This window comes from Oryzias latipes, chromosome 20 (assembly GCF_053564925.1).
Source record: "Oryzias latipes strain Hd-rR chromosome 20, Olatipes_Hd-rR_3.1".
Classification (NCBI taxonomy): Eukaryota; Metazoa; Chordata; class Actinopteri; order Beloniformes; family Adrianichthyidae; genus Oryzias; species Oryzias latipes.
Window position 1 is genome coordinate 19,002,439 of NC_136256.1, and position 20,419 is coordinate 19,022,857.

Here is a 20,419-nt window from a genome sequence, read left to right on the forward strand (position 1 = left end):
TTTTTGTAAATACCTACATCTGAACATGTATTTTTTAAATAAACCTATAAATATCTACCCCCCCCCCCCCCTCACACACACACAGAGGGATCAGAGTCTGCTGCCGACATGCTGACAAAGTGTTTCTGATGCATAGCATTTAATCCAATTAAGGCATTTCCCAAATATGGGCAGTGGTGTGAAGGGTGGGGTGGAGTGAGCAGGAGGACAGTGCGGGTGCAGCACCAGGAGGGGAATGTGCTCCATCTAAAAGAACAAAATGGCTGATTGTTGAATGCAAAATAAGTGTTTTTCTGCAAAACATGTGACGAAGCATGAAAAGGCTTTGGCTCAGAGAGCAGGGAAAGATCATGAAATCTGTGGAATCAATTTTACTCTGAAAATATTCATTAGAAATCATTATAAATACCTAAATTTAAATACTTTGAAGCTGAAAATACATTCATATTTACTGTGTAAAAAATTTACGTTTTCCTAGACACACTCGTTTATTCTAGTATTAAACAAATTCAGCAATTATCAAACGTCCACCTTACAAAATAATAGCATGTAGAAAATGTGAATAAAAAGAGCATAATTCTACTCCTAATCAATTTTAAAAGGGGGAATCTCTCCATTCATCTCCCCATGAACTGAAATGACTTCACATTTCTCCCCTCACTGGAATGACCCTGCCCCTTTTCCCATCGCCATTCATTTTTCATTGACATTCTTTCTTCATTGGTCGCTCTCTGTCCTGGCTGATGGCCAATGACAGTCGGCAATGAGTCCATGAGTGGACTGAAACAGCAAGCGTACGCTCAAACCCACACACAAAGGTCTGTTGTTAGCATCATTCTACAGTTGTGCGATTCCTGCAGACCAGCAAATCAAAGTCAGTGTGTTACACATTACACTTTACAAATTTACCCATTTATCCCCCCCCCCCTTTTTTTGGGGGAAAAAAGTGGCCTGTTTTCTTCTGTTTACAGACCCCCCCCCCCCCCCCACCACCACCACCACCACCACCTCACATCTCCATGAACATGAAATGAACAAACATATACAGCTGGACTCCAGGCATGAGTCTAAAGCTCCGACACACCGAAAACAAACACAATCACACTTCCCGCCATCTGTGCCCCCCCCCCCCCCCCATCTCTAATGTGGAGCTTGTCAGATGTCATTACATCACAGGACAACAAAGTGGGGTGGAGGGGTGACGGAGGACAGAAAAAAAAGGTTGCAGCTGAAAAAGTGTAGGTGAGAAAAAAGCAAATAAAAGTCATGACTGAGAAAATAAAATCTGAACAGAGGGCTATGTAGAAAAGAGTTTCGCACGCATGAGAGTGGAGGGGGGGAATCTGTTGTCTTTATCAGGGTTTAAATTGATCAGATTGGACTTAATTGCCTGGAAACTAAATGCTAGCTTAAAAAAAGTTAGCATCTGCTACTGATGCAGAACAATGTGTCTTTAAGGATTAAATCCTTTCAGATTGATTGATTATTTTTCTTTAATACGAATAAAGTCTGCAGCAATTCCTGTCTCATACTTTTACCATTTTGTATGTAAACAATTTCAACAGCTGTAATAAGTGTGATGATGTTTTAAAGCAGCCTTAATTTCAAACGTTATGATTCTCCTTTTTCTTCCCTCTAATTTCTTTTTTCAAATATGTTTGATTTTGGCAACTAGAAATCATAAATAGTACTTAAGGAAACAAAAGAATTCCCGAGTGTGGCTATATTTTTTTTATAGAATTGCAAAAACTATTTTTCAAATTTGTGATTGAACCTTATATTTGACTGAATATGAATATAATCTGACACTGTTAACATCCCTTAGGATTCCAGCACACTTCAATAAGTCAACATTCATCAAGCTTAATTAGAACTGAATTAATGTGGAAAATTTTAAAGTCTGAAAAGTGTTCAAAAATGGGTAAAAGAAAAAATGTTAGTATTCATATTTTGAGCTTTTCACAGATCCATATGACTGTACAGGTGCAGCCAACCGTCAGCCATAAAGTCCCTTTCAAAACACACTCCACACAAGGTCAGAATAGACATTTCACAAATAATTAAGGAATGATAATAGTGCCAAAAGATTTAGTGCGGAAGACATTTAACTGGAGTGCCTGGGCTTATTTGTGTTTTCATATTTTAGCGGCACTTGAGCTCAAAGATGTGCGAAGGGATGTTGAATACCGAGAGGAAAAGGCTGTTGAATAGGCGGTTTGCGTTTGACTCACGTGTGTGGAGGCTGTGCTGTTAAGTGGTGCGGTAGCTGTGAATGGAGAGGGCGGGGCAAGGGAAGGAGTGGGCTGTTGTTGCTGTGACAACTCCGAGCCTGCTCCGCCCATGGTAACAACTCCGCTCCCTGACGATGAGCCATCTCCAGAGAAGACACCTGTAAGGAAATACAGCGAGAGCTATTATTACTTGTAAAGAACAATCATATTAGTAACTGTAGCTTTTACTTATTAAAATTATGAAACAGTTTCCACTTCTAGGACAAATTTGGATCAAATCTGTAAAAGTTCCAGATTATGGCCTCATTCTTTATCCTGTTCACTCCTAAAACTCAAAACATTAGCATTGTGCTAAAAAATGATCCGCTAACAAACAAAACCTACATTTAAAGAACTTTTTCATCCACTTAAAGTATTTATTAGGTTGATAAAATTTAATAAATTATATATACAACCCAACAATTATTGCATAAATATAAAAAACATTAAAATTAAATTTAAAAAGTTAAACAAAAAAGACATACAGGACACAACTCTTTGCGTCTAATATTTATATAGAAATTGAGAGGTTTTATTTGTTGTGCTTTACAAATGTAACCTTTAATAACCTTTAATTAAAATGCTATTTCAATTCATCTATAAATATTTTTTCTGGATACATTTTCCATCATTGCCCTTGCACACGTCTACCTCCCCTTTCAACCCCTTGTGCCTGCCCACTGAGGATAAGCCCTGCCCCTGCCCCCCTTTGACCCCAGTAGAGGAGGGGAGGGGAGGGCCCCCTCAGTCCCACAAAAGCCTGAATGGCTCAGGGCAGCGAGCATTCACTGGGGGAACAAGAGATCTTTGTGCCAGAAGGAGAGGGGAGGAAGGAGGGAGCCATCCATAGATACAAGCGCTACATGGGCTGACATGCTATTAATAACGCTTTGCAATATGCAGCAGAAAAATTGATACCCAAAGTGGGGCAGCACAGGCTCAGGGGGCATGTGGTCCAACACAGGCTTCAGCAGCTGGATTAGGGGCCCAACCAACACTTTTTGGGATAAGAAACACACAAAGCATTGCAGTGGTGACTAGGGGGGGCGAATGCCCATCAATATATTATTAAATTTGATTAATTTAAAGTACATTTATTGTATATAAGCTGTTGACTACATTTGCTAAAAAGCTGCAGTTTAAAATGTTCTTATTTCATGTAATAATTATTTTTAACAAAATTACATCAACAAATGAGTTCATTAGTTTACATACTATTCTTTTCAGTTAAATATACTTAAAAATAAACATTACTCTAAATGACAACAAGGATGGTATTGTTTTTGCTTTTTTTTTTTAATAAAAGTTGTGTTTGTGTGTGTTTACTCCCTCAATATAAAAGCAGAAGACACAACAGCAGTGCTTTTGAAACCAGGTAGTACTTAGAAAACCTTTTATATTCCATAATAAAAAAAATTCAAGAAAAAAAAAAGCATCTACCGGTAAATGTGTCTGTGGCACACAAGTTCGGGCTTGTAAACCTGAAACCTATTTGCTTGATCAACAATTTTCGCCCCTTGAGCACAACGGCTCTCATTACTTCTACTTCTCAAGCTCAAAAAGAACAACCAAAAAAACGGTAAAGCTGTTATCAGAAAAATCCTTCATATCTATTTTCAAGGGCTGAATGTACTCCCAAAAACATGAATGCTATCATAAATCATCATTACCTGTTAGAAAGGTAATTCTTTTGTGTTTAGAAAGACTATTTGTGTTGAAGTGAAACGATACTCATGTTGACAGCAGGTAGTTAAAATTATGCCTTTTAAACAAAGCACATTAAAAACCACAAAATACCATAAAAGATTTAGTTTTTTCAGGGGTTTTTTCTACCAGTAAAGATAAAGATTCTTTACAGTTAAAATAACATCAGTCAATGAAGGGGGTTTGTGATGTGACTGGGAAAAAAAACACATTTTAGTGCAAACATTTTTGAGCTAAAATCCACAAATCTTTAAAGAAAAAAATCTACAATTCTCTTAACTTTTTAAAAATACACCGTTTTATTTAAATACATGCTGTAGCTGTTTAAGTGTATGAATGCAGTTAGCTTTGATTTAAATGCATGTTTAATAGTTTGGGGGTTTCTCTCCCCGCCAAACCCAAACTCAGACAAAAAAAAAAGCTTTTAAAAAATTATTTTTATCTTATTTTATTCATTGATGTTTAAATATTTTTGTCTTTTAGCTGATAAATCAAGTGTGTGTAATTACGGACTTGCAGATTCTTTTTATCCAAAAATATTAGCATAATACGCTTAAACGGATATTCAAATGAATGACCATTTACAGTATAATTTATCTCTTTTTCTTGACTTTCCTCCATATCTGCTTTGCATTAGTGACACCATGCTGCTGGAACCTATAATTTAATATGATAATGCCATCATATAAATTACTCAACAAACCCAACAATAGAAGGAGCATCTTTCTTTTCCTTATCATTTTTCACGTCTTTCAATACTTGGACTCCAGCTGGCCTGAATAAATCCTCTCCAAGTCAGCATCGTTCCTCCCCCCACCCATCAAACCTACCACGCTCAACTAGCCGTCCCATCGGTGACCCCGGCGCCATCAAACATTAACCTAGCCAAAATCTGACCCTCTGTTTCTCCCATCCCACCGACTCATATCTATCAGGCTAACTATCTATCCATCAGCACAGCGGAGTCAGCAGACAGGATGGGGGGGCAGATAAACTCCAGGATCCTTCCTATTGCTGCCCCGCTGACGTTAACCCTTTGCTAAATATTTACAGTAGGGTGGGGAACACATGATTCTGTCTCACAGACACATGTATGAATCACACACAACCACCACGGTTTGCCCTACATGATTTCAACAGCACCCCCGCATCGGTGAGAAGCACAAACGCAACCGACACATTTGTCTACAACAGCAAAAAAAAAGAAAAACTTTCAGAACTGCTTTAAAAGTACATCCTCACTGAAGTTCAAGAAGAAAACCACTGACAGTTTCTGTGATTTATTTAACTTTTAAATGTTTTTGAAAGAAAGATGGCTCAATCTAGTTTTTTTTTTTTTGTAGTTCCTTCATTTATTTGGTAAATTGAGCAAAATGTGGAAAAAATTAGACTCAATTTAGAAATATCGCTAAAGCCTATATCAACAGTTTAAGGTTCAGTATTTTTCCCCCACAATTTTGTACTTATTAAAACATGTAAACAATAAGAGACAACAGTTAAACCTTAAAAAGATTTCACTAATTTTGAATCACTGAAACATTGAATCAAACAAACGTAATCTTTCTTCAAGACTGATTATTTTTCTGTTACCAAATCAAAGTTTAAACTAATTAAGATTTTTTAATTAGAAAAATGCTAAAAATTTTAAACAAGTGCTCTGTTCAAACATTAGTCTTATGCTAATATGACTTGCCTCACAAAAAAAAAATTAAAATAGGCAATATACATTTAAAGAAAAGGCAAAAAAAATCTGCTGTCATTAAAAAACATTTCATGTTAGAAAATTATACAACCTTCTTCTTTAACTTGCAAATGCATGCATCAATTGCTCTACTACTAAAATGTATTTTTATTTATTTATACATTTACGCCAACAGGCCGAAGCCCATTGATCAACTAAATAACTAAAATCAAAGAATGTTCATACAAATATATATGAAATTTGTTGTCGTATTTATATTTTTATTTTATATTTGAGCATAACTACTCAAGATTAGTGTTTAAAATGAAATAAATCAAGAGGAATATACTGTTTATCACCAATAATGGAGTTATACGTTTAGTGCATCTGCAGTATTCATTTACAGCACAATATGTTCATGCACATCACGCATATTTCTATTTAATGTTTACATAAGCCTGCACTTGGTGCTGTCCAAACAACACGGCATATTTGTCTAATAAGCTGTGATTTAAAGACGGGGCAAAGTGGTAGCAAAGAGAGCTGTTGAAAGATGGAGGAAGGAACAAAGAAGTGATGATTCTGGAAGAGAGAAAGAAAAAGAAGAGACATGTGGGGAAGTGTGGACTGTGCTGAGCCACCTTCATCAGCAGAGAGGAACTCCAAAGCATAAATAAAGACAGTTGCCAAGCAACTGAACACGCTAGGGAAAGGGAAGAATCACAGACGACTTCCACGTGTGAGAAAAAGGAAAATACAACACACACAGAAAAACCAGCATATAGACTGATAGACCGCAATAAAAACCCTTTCTATGCGAGTGTTAATATTTCCAAATACAGGAGCCGTTTCTACTCGCGTTCTTTTTAATTTGATAGCATTCAGGGACTAATGAGATGACTGAGAGGAACAGTAAATACAGCACTGGCACACACAAGATTTTCCTGTTTTCTAAAAGGTGCTCTGAGATGAATTTCAAAATGAATTGCTTCAATTTAAATAAAATAAATTGAAACCCTCCATACAATTAGTTATTACATTTCATAACTTGCTGTCAATCTCTTAAATAAAGCCAATATGTTGCTCATTAGCCAAGAGAGAATTTTCATCTATTCTTGACTTTTTTTCATTTTGATTTTTAAACAGACGTTTGGGAAAGTTAACTTTTGTGTTCAACTTTGTGTTTTGTAAGACTAAAGACACGAAAAAAGCTGAAGTCTTCCGTGCATTTCTGCATCCTCCTCACCTGAGACAGTAGAGGTGGAGCTGCTGTTGCTTTGCAGGCCTCCGTTCCTGAGGAGTGACGAGGATTTCTGAATCCCGCCACCGACGCCCATGACCCCCAGCCCCCGTTCTGCTCCTCCTCCAATTCCCACTCCTAATCCACTGCTGGAAACTAAACCTGGCCGGCCTGAGAGCGTGGAGCAGGCAGAGACGGCAACGGAGGCGGTGGAGGAGGAGGTGCTGGTCGATGACGAGGTGGGGAGAGTTAGGGATGGTGCTGGCTCAGTGGGCTTCACGTCTGTGGTAAAGCAGGGTCCAAATCTGTTTCTCCAATTGCCTTTCTTTTTCTTTTTCACCCCATCTTCTGTCCCTCCGGTAGGGGCTCCGCCAATACCAAGTCCAGTGCTGGAAGGCTGGGCCCGTTTGAAGCCGGTGGACCCAACCAGGCTTGCTGTCTCACCTGCTGTGTGACTGTGGGAATTCTCATACAGCTTCCCGCCCACTGCGAGGAGACCAAACAAACTCAGTGATATATGTCATTACTTCATGTGTAAAAAACAAACGGAAAATTTGATTAAAAAAAAAAAAAAATCACATAAAATGGTCTCGCCTGCAGAAGCTGTTGTGGGAGACATGAGAGAACCAAACAGGGTTGCTGTTCCTTCAGAAGCTCCGCCCTCTGAGCTCGGTTTGACAAGGCAGCTGCTGAAGGTCGGTGGAGATGAAAAAGTAGTTCCACCACTGGGACGCAGCGATGAATCTGTGAAACTTATGAAGTCGGAAGAAGGTGCAGAGGGGGTTTTGCTGGCACTGGTCAAAAGGAGGCCTAAAAGCGAGAACAGACGAGTAGAAAATGTAAAGAACGACAGAATAAAATAAAGAAGTACAAAACGGAACAAAGAAGTGGAAACAAAAACATGTGACATTGACAAATGGACTACAACAGAACAGATTTCAAGATAACCATAATATCCAAAAAAAACATTTAATCAACTCTTGCTCAATCTAATAAACAGTACGTCTTTCTTGATCATCCAATCCTCTTGTTTATCAGCGGAAGTTTTTTGTAACTTTCCTCCCTTTCTTCCCCCAGACAGCTGCAAAATATCGCTGCCAGACACAGACGCACACCTGACACAAGTCTCAAGGTTTTGATAGTATAAAACAGGCCTTTCAATGAGAACAGTGACTGCTTAACTTCCCCACATGCTCTCCCCGCCGGCGTTTGTGTGATTGCAGACAGGGCCCCAGATAACAGGAGGCAAAGGCCAGTCGAGACGAAACAGTGTTATCACACACACACAGAAAAGTCTGGTGCCTGAGCAAATGACACAGCACTTTGACGCACACCCACAAGACACACAAATCCCCCACTTATGTAGACTTTAATTACAAAGCGGACTGTGGAGTTGGGCTCCATTGGCAGTATTGTTTTGTGGGTGGACAGAGTGATAACAGAGGACGATTTGTCTTTGGGCTTGTATGATTTTAACAGATTAAACCATTTGCTGTCATCAATTCACCTTGATGGAAAGGGCCGGTGGAAGCAGACACAGACGTAGAGGAGGTTGCCATAGTGACCACAGTAGAGGGAAGGGGCTTCCCTGAGGAGGTGAGGGACTTGCGCCCGACCCTGGATCCCACCGCATGACCCGCGCCACTGTTCTTCTTGTTCTTCACCTCAGACGCGGACTTGCCCGGATCAGCAGCCAAACCATCCTTGGTATTGTTGCTGGAGTGAGAGGAGGACACTTCCTGAAAGTTGGCGTTGGTGAACCGGGCGGCGCTGTCATCCAATCTCTTCTGTGAAGATGCTGGTAGGGAGTTGACAGCTCCTGCCGAACTTCCGCTGTTGTAGGTCTGGAGGAGGATGAGAAAGGAGGGTGAAGGTGAGCTTTCAGATTGAAAAGGGAGTACAGGAACCATAAGAACCTCCGGAAAAAAAGGGGGAGGCAAACTAGATAAACAACAGGGCTTGAGAAAAGCAGGCTGAAAAACACAACATTAGGAGGTGGAGGAAAGAGGTGTAAAGGACCGTGTGCAAAGTGGCCTCACCTTTTCTGGGACCATGATGTTTGGTAGGACGAGCGAGGGTGACATGTCCATTGCAGACTTTTTGTGTTTCGGTTTGTGTCTGTCGCGCTCCTTGTGTTTCTGAACATGTGGAGTGAAAAACAAGAAAAAAAAATTCAAATAAAAATGCTTAGAGTGAGTGAGGGGGGGGAAAAAGGGAAACTAAAAATTACAACCAAAGCCAGTAAATGAAAAAAACTGAAAGCCTGTTCTGTGATCTTTGAATGAAAATGGCTACTAAAACGTGAAAATGATGAGAAAGTATGTTGTGACTTATTAGGATATCAGAATAAAAGAGAAGAGCATGTGCTTATGTGACTGAAAGGAAATAGAAAAAAGAAGGAATGTGGCATTTCAAAGGCTCAATCTGAGATTAAAGCCTGAAGATCCACAAAACAAGAGCGAGATAGAAGCAAGATAAAAAGAGGCAGGAAAAAAACAGGAATTTAGCATGCTGCTGTACAAAAAACTGAGTGCATCTGAGTGCCGTGTATTGAAGCGTTCAGGCTCTTGTAGTTTTATCAATCATATCGCTTCTCATGGACCATCAAAGCTCAATTTACACCCTCGCCCCCACAGCCAAGCCTCCCTCATACCCAAGGTGGCGACTGGGTGTCAGTGCGTTGACACCTCACGCGCACACGCCCCACACGTGGATTTGCAGACAGGTGCACACGGTCTAATTGCACACTTGCATGCATGCAGCCGCACACCCACTCTTGAAAATAGGAGTCGAAAATATGTAATGATCCTAACAGACGACACGGGACTCAACATGCTGGTGAGGCTCAGTGTCACGACAATTATAAAACAGCCCGAACCCCTCCCCAGCTTTCCCCCTAGCTTTTGTTGAGAAGTGATCATGAGGAGGCTTGTGACAGTTTAGCCAGACTTCCTCTGTGAGTGGCAGTTAACAGACACCACCCGCCACATCAGGAGACGGCAACTTCTGTGTCCTCTTTGTACACTGGTTTCCACTAATCTTGGCTTTACAGGCGTCAAAAACAAGTTTACAACTTAAACTTAGTTTTTAACCATGGATTTCCTCTTTTTTTGTCTTGCCTTCTTCCCATTTTAGGACATTACTAACTAGAGCTTTTGTGTTCATTTATGTTAGGATGTCTGTAAGAATGTTTTTTTGGCTTTAACGTTAAATTTTATTTTCCACCTTAAAGGATTCAGTTTTTAAAAGGACCATAAGTCTTTTTTTAGCTCTGTCAAAAGTGACACAATCAACAGATATTTGCTTTTTGTTAAATAGATTAGTTACACAAACAAAATTCAATTGAATACTTCTCTTTTGGAGACGGAAAAAGAAACTCAATATTAGTTGTTTCCGAAAAGGCTCACAGAATTGTACAAATAAAGCAAATTACCCCAAAGCTTCTGTTGGAACAAAAGGATAAGAGAGAGAAGAGAGTGACAGACGGAGAGGTGAAGTCTTTGTTTTTCATTAACATTCCAGAGGAAGGTGTTGATGGACAAAGGCTGAGCTGAGAGGCTCAGGTGGCAGCCACACACACAAAAAGCCAGAACCCACAGATGTGGGCGTGGGAAACATAACATGCACACTAAGTAAATGTGACACGGTCTTATCAATCAGGTCAATTGATTCTACAGCCAAAGGGAAAAAAAAAACCTTTAAGAGTTTTCCTCCCTTTTTATCTCCTCTGCAGGTCACCACTGGTGTGATCATTTGATCAGGGGGTTTGGGAGTGGAGGCAGACGATGACAAAGCCATGCATCAGCATACCTGCTTAAAAAACAATTCAAAACTCCTTCACATCCATGTTTCTCTGGAGACCGCAAAAGGGTCCTTAGATTAAAATAAAATAGAAGTAGATGTAAAGCAAAACAACAAACAAAGATCTAATGAGATGAGCAAAAACAACAAAAATGCCCCCTGTGTTGTGTCTTAATGGACCAAGGTGATTTGAACCTACATTCTTAAAAAAAGAAGGGAAAGGGGACATTTTTCACAGAGTTGGATATGAATAAAATCTCTGTGCAGGAAGAAGTAATTAATCACCACCTTTCTTCACATCTAGAAACCCCTAACATGTGAAGCCTACATTTGATCGCTGATGAGGCAGATAATAAAGGTTAGGGATAAAACAAGCAAAAGTAAATGTTAGTAATCAGTGCTTAAGTCAACCACATGCCGAGTTTGTAAAATTAATAAAACTATTAATAATATTAAGATGAAAAGACAAAGTATTATCTACTCGGGATTTGACAGATCTCCAATTAAACGGTTCCCAGTTCATCTCGTGAGCCTGGGGGGGACAGGGGGACTGAGATAAAGACGGAGAAAGAGAAGCAGGCGGGTGGGGGGAGATGTGTGGAAAGGGAGGAACAGGAAGTAAAAGAAAAAAATAATCTGCCCTGGTCTGGCAGGAATTCCCTTGTGCAGTTTCCTGCAGGACTTCTGATTAGCCATTGTGTGTATGTATATATGGATGTGTTTCCTGCAGGCCTTTTTCTAGGCAGCCATTGTGTGAGGGGAGGGGGGAGAGGATTCAAGCCCCTGATATGAGTTGAATGCAGGTTTGAACACAAGGTGGGCATACATCTGGGCCTGAAAACCATACACAAAAAAGGGTGTAGGCTGACTAACATGCAATCTGAAACCACAGATTTCAGACAAGAATTGAGAAACAAGGCAGTTTTGCAAAAAGGGTCTGAATATATAAATTCAACCAGAATGTATTAACCAAAGCTACAGCAGAGACGGTAAATGTCACATGGATAAATTAGCACATTCTCCATATTATGGTACTGAATAATCAACACTCAGACCAAGAGTATATAAAATGCACCCCTTGTCTAATTTTAGGTTAAAAAAATATATAGTACAAATGAAAAGCTATCTTTAACAAAAATCTACAAAAAAAATACAAAAAACACAATCTGCATTAATGTTGGGTCTCACAGCAAAATGAAGCATCTTCTTAGGAAAGGAGCATTTCAAGGCCTAAAAGCCTTTGTTTGATGTAGACACTGCTCGCAATGAATATTTAAGCCTTCAGCTTATCCATCCACACACACACATCCAGACTCAAAACCAAAAGGTTAAATCAAATTTCGCTCCATTTATATCAAGCTGAATTTGTTCTGGCATCAATGCAAGTCTGAACAAAGGAGAATGCACTTGCTGATTTACATGGTCTGTAGCAAAAATGGCCTTGGATGGAAGAAATACACATGGCTGCATGCAAATATGCATAATAAATGTATGTTTCTAATAGAATGAAGGATTTTTAAAACACAGTCTGAGCAAGACATGGTGTTGGTACATTTAGGGTTGGTAAATAACCGACAGTTACCAGAAGACCTTTGATTCTTTGTGAACATTTGAACTTCATTCTTCCTGAATTTTATTGTGTTGTATGATAAAACGTCTTTAAATAATTTCTGAACATATCAGAAGTTTCATTGAAATGCAGGCAAATGTGTAAAAACTCAGTTGGTCTTTGTTCTGTGTTGTGAAAAGGAACATGGCACTCAGAAAAGTGGAACCGATCCTTTGAAACCTGCTGTAAATTCAGATTTCACACAGCTTGTGATTACATGTTCAGTTAACAAGCATCACTTATTAAGTCACACTCATGTAGCATTCATTAAAGGGGGCAATCACTGGTGGGCTGCAGTCGTACTAGCATCAAAAAGCCATTAAAAAACTGTGGGGTCCATGACATAAATGTAGCAATCAGACATAAAAATAGGACTTAATGAAAAAAAGCATTTTTTTTCCGACAAAAATATTTCTTCTTTAAATATTCAATCCATAAATACATAGATAATAAGACCAAGACTACATTTTTAAGAAAGTGAGAGGGATGACAGTGAAAATCATCCTGTTCCTACTAAAATGCCTATGATAAATTGGTTTATCACAACATTTCTGTTCTCAATTTCAATTTCTAAATTGCCAAAAATTATAACATTAAAGCAAATAAGAGATGGATACTATTTATTTAAAGAAAAAAAGCCCGGCAGTCAAATTCAGCCTCGTAACAGTCTGTGATCCCCAAGAATGTTCATTTTTATGAAGAAAAACAAAGTTAAGCACCTCCTCTCTCTAATTAATCTCTAAAAATGCTTCAATGTGTTTTTTAATTGGGGAAGAAGTCGTCATCAATGGGCTTCACCCAGAAACACACAGGAAACTAAATTGACTTGAAATTGAGATTTTTTGGTTGCTTTCTCCTACAAAAGAAGTTCTGCGTAATACAAAAATAAAAGAAAGCCATGTGTTTGCTATTGTCTGCAAGCATAAATATAAATTTCTGTCTAGCATATTTTTCCAAAACCTTCTTAATTTGCCATTGTATTTATGGCTCACAATGAAACACGGTCAAATAGTTTTAGCTTATCAATGTGAATTCATGCCTATACCTTTTGCCATAGCTATAATAAATGTATAGCCATGTAATTTTACTGAATGCCACATTTCTTCACACCCTTATCAATCTATTGTCAAAATGACCTCAATCTGGCCTGAAACCTGAGGATTCCACTTATTAGAGCTTCCGGTTTATTTTATGGCAACTTTGCCACAAAAAAATTAAACCTCTCATTTTTCAATTTCAATTCAAACAACCTTTATGATGCCATCATTTTAGATGGATAATGATCTTTATTTACATACCCAGCCCTCTAACAGCTATTACAGGTGGCTTTAGAGTGAGCTTGCATGTTGCTGCTCTGGTTGAGCTTGTGGCAGTGTAATGTCTCTGGTGGAGTCAAAGTCATGGGTGGGAGGCTTACGGAGGGGTAAGAGCTGAAGGCTGGCTTACCTTCTTGTCCTGGTCTGGGGGTCTATCCATACTCTGAGAGGAAGAGTCACTTAAGCTTTGAGACCTACTACCACGGCCCCTGCTCCTTCGCTAAAAAGTAAAGAGGAACTCCAAGTTACTTGATGGAGAAAAAGCTCAAATGTGACCAAGAAGTGCTAAAATAATAAAAATGTTTTAAAAAAAAGGCAGACTAAACTAAAGGGTAACCAAAAATAAAGAGCTTTGCTTATAATGTATTTGAAAAAGTGCTCACCCAAAGAAAAAAGAAAAAACAGTGTCAGTAGGTACCAAAAAAATGTAAAAAAAAAAAAAAAAAAAAAAAAAAAAAAAAAAAAAAAGAAATCCCAAATGTTTCTAACGCAAAAATCAAGAGGGAAAAAATGAAAGGTCTTTGTATTTGTTCAAAAGGTAAAATCCTGAGCAAAATTTGATGTTTGTGGGCAGTTTGACCATCAGGCAAGCTTGCATTCATTCAAAGCATCTGTTGCCATAGTGACAAAATAATACATCCTCCAATTGCAGTAAAGTTATTGTCCAGCATTGATCAAACTTGCATTGAACTAAGACAATGTTCCAAAAACTTCCTGCATCCTTGGCTGCACTAGACATGCATAGAAAACGTACATCAACAACAATCTTTTTTCATCTCAACTGTGGGACTTCAAGCAGACACATTAATTACTATTAAATATAAAAAATGTAGAATCCTTCTTTCTTTAAAAAAAAAACAACAAGATTATCACTCAACAATTGAGAGATCTGAACTGAACCATCACTTAATCTCACCAACACCCATAAAGCCAGCTAATGACAGACAGTTAAGGAAGTTGTCAATCAGAAACAACACTTCACTAAGTCCACCTGTAATGAAAAACAACACTGGAGAAAAACATACCACACATCTGTAGCAAATGTTACTTCCAGCAGAGGTATAAAATCAATACTGAGTTTGGAATTAATTTAATAAAAGAAATCCAATAAATCCAGCCAAACACCACACGCTGATAAACACTCATTCGGCTAACAACATCGCCTTTTAGTCATCAAGTCTCTCTCTTGCATTCTTGTCATCCATACCGTGCCAATCTTGTCTCATTATATCCCAGCATCCAAAGCAATTCATACCTGATTGATGTAATCAATGTGACAGCAGGAGTCTTTCCATCAGTGTAACATGGCAAAAACATGTGGTTGCAGCTCTATTTGTGAAAATTAAAACACACACAAACACCCTTTATGCTATATAACCAGGTGTGCACAAAAAATGGACAATATGTTCTCTGTTTTACTTGTTTGCTTGGAGTTCAAGAAAACCAGTGTAACAAGAAGTTTTCAACTTGAGTCTGACTGGTAATCCTGTCAGACTATGTTTGTTGATTCATGTTGTGTGAATTTTGTGAAACAAGTAGCTACATCTGTGTAAAGACCCACCTTCGAACAGCTTTATTGTAAAAGCATTCCTAGTGGTCTTTAAATTATGATTATGCATTTTTTCACTCAATAAAAAATAACCTGTGTTGGTTTCTAGGACAGTCTCTGCAGAGCAGAAGGAGTTTGTTAGAAATTCACCTTTGAGTTGTGGGCGGGACAATTGGCGCAGAGCAACCCTGCCCCTCCTTCCTGCCTTCCATAACTGAGATTTCCTGCTACCTTACAGTGCCTCCAGCACCCAACCTAACAGTAACGGTGCAACATAAATGGCGAGCAACATTGGAGCAATCCAGCCGGACAGTTTTGAGCCAGATGCCAGCTCGTACAAGGAAAATGTATATAGTCGACTTAAAGTGGATTTATCGGAATGGAGCCGAGTAGGGAGCTTGTGGTCTATCTAGGGTTGTGCCGATGGACGATATCATCGTCCATCGTGATGGGTGACTGACATCCCGATGGAGAGACCACCATCGTGATGCCACGCCCCCGCCACGTTGCGCGTCGACACCATAAGCCGCGGTTACATGTACAAAATATCTTGATGGGATCAATGGTCGGATTAGAATCCAAACGTGTACATGGTTCCAGAAAAATGTTTTTAGAATATAAAAACGTTCACTAAGGTCACACTTTCCGTCGGAATAAATCATTCGCACATGCGCAGTAGGGTTTGAAAAACGGAAGGATATAAACTCCGCCGAGCGGCTTTTTTTTTTCAAACTTTATTGTATGTAACAATTCAATACAAAACAATGTTAAATAGCGCCGAGCGGCTATATACATTGACATGTCAGCTCGGTAAAATACAAGATGATCTTCTAAACGTGCTTTTAATAATGTTACGGTTATTATGAAACACCTGTTCGCTCATCATTTGAATTTTAATCCGTGTGGTCAGTGCTTTTTCTGAACGAAGCCAGGATTAGTATGCTAACACGGGCTAACAACATTAGCTTTGGATGGTGCTGCTTGCTGGCTGCACGTAAACATGTAAGAATAACATCAGCCTTTATTTAGTCGGGACACGACTGGAAACACAAATCCGCGTGATTGTTTGAATGTTTTCTAAGGACTGAGCGACATTTCTGCTTTGAAGCTCAAACCGCTGTGTGTCTGCTGACGATCCGAGCTGTGCACAGACACACACTTTTAGACCCGGTTCTGAGTTCGGTTGCTTGTACCCCTAGAGCTGCGGGACGGATCGCAGTCTTAAATCTCCCACACATACCGCTCATGTACCCCCCCCTTCCCATCAAACACAAAGCTGTAAATCCGCACTCCCCCGGAAGTGCGGGAGCGGACTACTTCTCTTCTATTTTGTTTGTTACTTTTTTTGTTAAAGTCACTTCCCTCAGTTTATACTGGATCATCGCGGATTGGGAAATAAAATGAAAAAAGCAAAAAAACGAATAGCAGTTATATAAGAACGAAAAATGTAAAAATACCCCCCCCCCCCCCCCCCCCGACGATGTCATCGTCCATCCCGATGGTTGACAGCAAACATCGTCAACGGCCAATTTAAGGGACATCGCCCAACCCTAGGTCTATCCATTGTATTCTCTATGTCATAACTATAAACTTTTTCAAATGGTAATTTTTTCATCTGTTCCTGATTCAAAAGGATTGAATAAAGAAATAAGATTTTTTTCAGCTTAATTTTATTATAAATATCCTTCATCATCAGGAAAATGCCACAAGAACATGTTAGAGGAAAATTCTGTTTTCGATATTTCTGAGTGGGTCTTTAAAAAGATATCTAACTAAAAATAAAACAATCATTTATTCATGTTACATTTACATTATAACTTCTACATCCTGTAGAAATTGTAAACGTCTATTTCTAATCCTGCAAAAACAGCTGACCTACAAAAGTAGGATAATGTCAAGAAGAGTAGAGTACTTAGGGGAAAACACAATGTTTAAAATGGAGAGAGGAAAAAAGTAAGTTGGAAAGAAGTTCAAAGAGAAAAGGAAGATGGTAAAGAATTGGCAAGACGGATCCTCAATTCCAACAAGAAAGTAGTGTTTGAAAAGACCTGCTAACAAAGCCTTGAAGCTTCCATAGCTGGAGAACTGAAAAAGAAAAGCAACAGATACAGATGAAGCCATGAAGTGAAAAAATATGAGAAGTTTGTGAAGAAAAACAAAAGAGTGCTATGAAAGAAACAAAAATGTGTTTTACAGACAAAAAATGAAATAAGAAATAGAAAACCTAAAGAAGTGCTTCAGACCAAACCACTGTCTGTGTAACTTTTATAAAGGTATTTGCACACAGTTACAGAAGTAATATGCATCTCCATAATATATGCATGCAAGTATATATAATCCCATGCAACAAACCTAATACTATAACTGCCACAGCCTTTAGCAATCTAATTAATGATGTATTTAATCTGAATAGTCAGGCTTTAGATTAAAAAGATGAAAAAGTTCCCACCCATGTTAGAAAACAGTCTTTTGTGCCGAATTAAGTTGTAATCTGATGTGTTAAGTTGCGGGTTAGTATATTTAAAAGAGGTGCCATCATTAGGATTCCAAAAAATGAAAAGCCAAGATCACACTTACCAATTTGCTGTGATGGTACTTGCAGTAGCCACAGTATTTAACATTATCTGCATCATTGCCTTGTTCTTCACATAGCAACCCAGCAAACTGGGCACTGGGGTGACCGGGGCAAAAAAGAGAGAGAAACCATTCAAACTCATATTCTTAGAATGGACCAGACAAGAAACAAGTAACAATGGTTGCCAATCTGCAAATCTAACAAAAAAAATTAACAGTTACAAGAACATTTAAAGTAACAACAGATGTCAGAATAGGAAAAAGTGTATGTATAATTAATACGTTTGAACTGGCTGTGCCTTACCATGTGACATGAAATGCTTGTCGGCAGCCGTGTTTGTTGCATGTCATGCAGGCTCCCGTAGCTGCTTTACTCTCTCGACCCTGTTCTTCACAGATGTAACACGTCTGTGCACAAAAAGACTTGTGTAATTACAAAAAAAAAAAAAAAAAAGTGTCACACTAAATTTAACAACTACACAAACTACAACTCTTCAAAGGTTTAAATCAAGTCTGCATATTGTTTTTTTTTTTACCTTGTTGTAGCGCTCATGAGGTACAGACTGGAGAACTATGGGTTCCATAGTAGACACATTAGCAAACTCCACCTCCGGTATGTAGAGAGCACAAACCACATGGGCCCAGCCTGTTCAGATCCACAGAGAAAAAAAAAAAAAAGCTTGTCAGCTTTTGTACATGTGTGAAATGAAATGTTAGCAGCCAGCAGTGACACTGAGATCTAAAATGGTTCACTAAAGCCCACTTTGACCATATTTCTTAACCATTTTAAGAACAGTCGAAACTGCAATGTTTTACACCAAAAAATGGACAAAACATTAAATCAAGAGGCTTTTTTAAAGCAGTGGGAGGCTTTAGTTAAGAGTTATGAAGATAAAATAATGACTTTTGGCCAGTGAACCCATCTACATGCACTCCAAATATCTGATCAATGTTGGATTTCTCAAGATTTACAGTGATGAGATGAACCAAATTATTTATCCAAAACAAATCCCATGGCAAGATATCAAATCTGGAGGATTTCTTTCTTAAAGGTGGATATTTACCAGAATGTATCCACAATTATTCAACTTATTTAATAGTTTTTTTCCATCTGTACAGTATAAACAATACAAGGGAACTGGAAGTGTCAAAAGACGTGGATCTAGGGTATCATAATGTATCCAAGGCAACCCGTTTCTCCTTGTGGAATACAAACAGTCAATGTGTTGACTATTTGGAAACATATTAGTTGCTACACTCTCCAAAATAAATAAGATGATGGACATGTAGAGGCAGATTTGCTGATGCTAGCATTTCTGAAACATTTGTGGGCATGTAAAAGAGCTTGCTGACATTTATTTAAATGTTTTTTTAACTGATTCCCAACTTTCAAGTTTAAATGTTTTTGTTCCATTTACATATAAAAGCTAAACTGTCAAAAAAAGTGAAATCTCGGCTGTTTCAAACAGTAAACTGGTCGTTTCTGTGTAAACATCTGTTTATTGAGCTCTAACAAACACATTCACAAACACACACAGCTTTTTACACACTGCCTTTTTACAAAGACAACAAAGCCTGTCAACAACGACAGCAGGGCACGGTGGAGTGACAACAGAATTGACGATGAGTTAAAGAGGACCTAGAGGAGGTGAACAAGAGGTCAAATGGAGGTGGGAGTCTCCTGCCACACTGGAGGTGTCTGTTTTTCCCCCCACAGAAGAAGTAAAGGGCAGGCTTAAACTTACAGTTGAACCCATGACCTGCCTTTGACCTGGGGACCAAGACAAGGAGAGGCGGCAAAGGGTGGAACCGAAGGGTGTAAAATGTAGGCATGTTGTTGTTGTTTTGAAGTCCCACCAAGAAACTGGAAGACGCCAATAAAGTAGGACTATAAAAGTGGCTTGATCTATTTTTTTCTCCATTTTAGGGATTTACAAGTTTAGTCCCAACAATAAAGACAGATGAGTTGTTAGAGCCAAAGAGTACAGCGTATAAATTTACCTGGTTTGTTAATGTGATTTATTTTATTCAGTAAATGAACACTAAATTGAAAAAAAATAAACCCTTATACTATAATGAAAACTTATAACGCATATAGCTTCTATATCGGTTTCTACCCTATTGTTTATAATACAACTTTTACTGTAAAACAACTAATTAAATGTTAACTTATCTGCTTGTCCAGCCTATTTAATTTGGTACCTCCCTCTGGAAACTTTATTGTTCTTTAATCAAACAAAAATAAATAAATCAACAAGTAAGAGCTGACAAGAGCAGAAAAACACAAACAGAAAGAGGTGGTGAGAAAAAAAATGGGAGGAAATCAAGAAAAAACAGAGCGGGGTCATGGGAAGGGTAAAATAAAGGGGAAAGTAGTAAAACGGTGTGTGTTAGCGTTGTCCTGATGCCTCCCTGCAGGCCTGGACACAATCCCACAGCTGTGCCTCTCTTTGACCGACTCAAACACACACTCACTTACTTGCACACCGAATATTTACAGTCTCTACCAAACTGACCTCTCAATGAACCCAGAGAGGAGACTCCTCACAGGCCATGCACTATACCAATCCTGTCCCGCCCCCTCATAAACATACACACACACAAACACGCTCTCATAAAACATGGACAGGCAAGGACGGTACAGCGAGGCAGCACACACAACAAACACCAACATA

General features: G+C 38.8%; 1 protein-coding gene across 11 annotated transcripts in view; it reads right to left on the minus strand.

Moving 5' to 3' along the window:
- Positions 1–20,419, minus strand: part of mllt10 (MLLT10 histone lysine methyltransferase DOT1L cofactor) — a 41,477-nt gene that overhangs the window by 7,878 nt on the left and 13,180 nt on the right. For 4 of the 11 annotated variants that reach the window (XR_013652451.1, XM_023949921.2, XM_023949923.2 and 1 more), the window contains exons 4-12: positions 18,281–18,390; positions 18,049–18,167; positions 17,748–17,841; positions 13,752–13,841; positions 8,935–9,033; positions 8,403–8,739; positions 7,490–7,705; positions 6,902–7,381; positions 2,232–2,389 (exon numbers count right to left, since the gene is read on the minus strand). Coding sequence is in view for 10 of the 11 variants with exons in the window: in XM_023949921.2 (XP_023805689.1) it covers positions 2,232–2,389; positions 6,902–7,381; positions 7,490–7,705; positions 8,403–8,739; positions 8,935–9,033; positions 13,752–13,841; positions 17,748–17,841; positions 18,049–18,167; positions 18,281–18,390 (1,703 nt within the window). In the remaining variant the exon portion in view is untranslated. The remainder of the gene's footprint in view (positions 1–2,231; positions 2,390–6,901; positions 7,382–7,489; positions 7,706–8,402; positions 8,740–8,934; positions 9,034–13,751; positions 13,842–17,747; positions 17,842–18,048; positions 18,168–18,280; positions 18,391–20,419) is intronic. The other 7 variants (XM_078938978.1, XM_023949922.2, XM_078938980.1 and 4 more) reach the window with 4 other exon arrangements.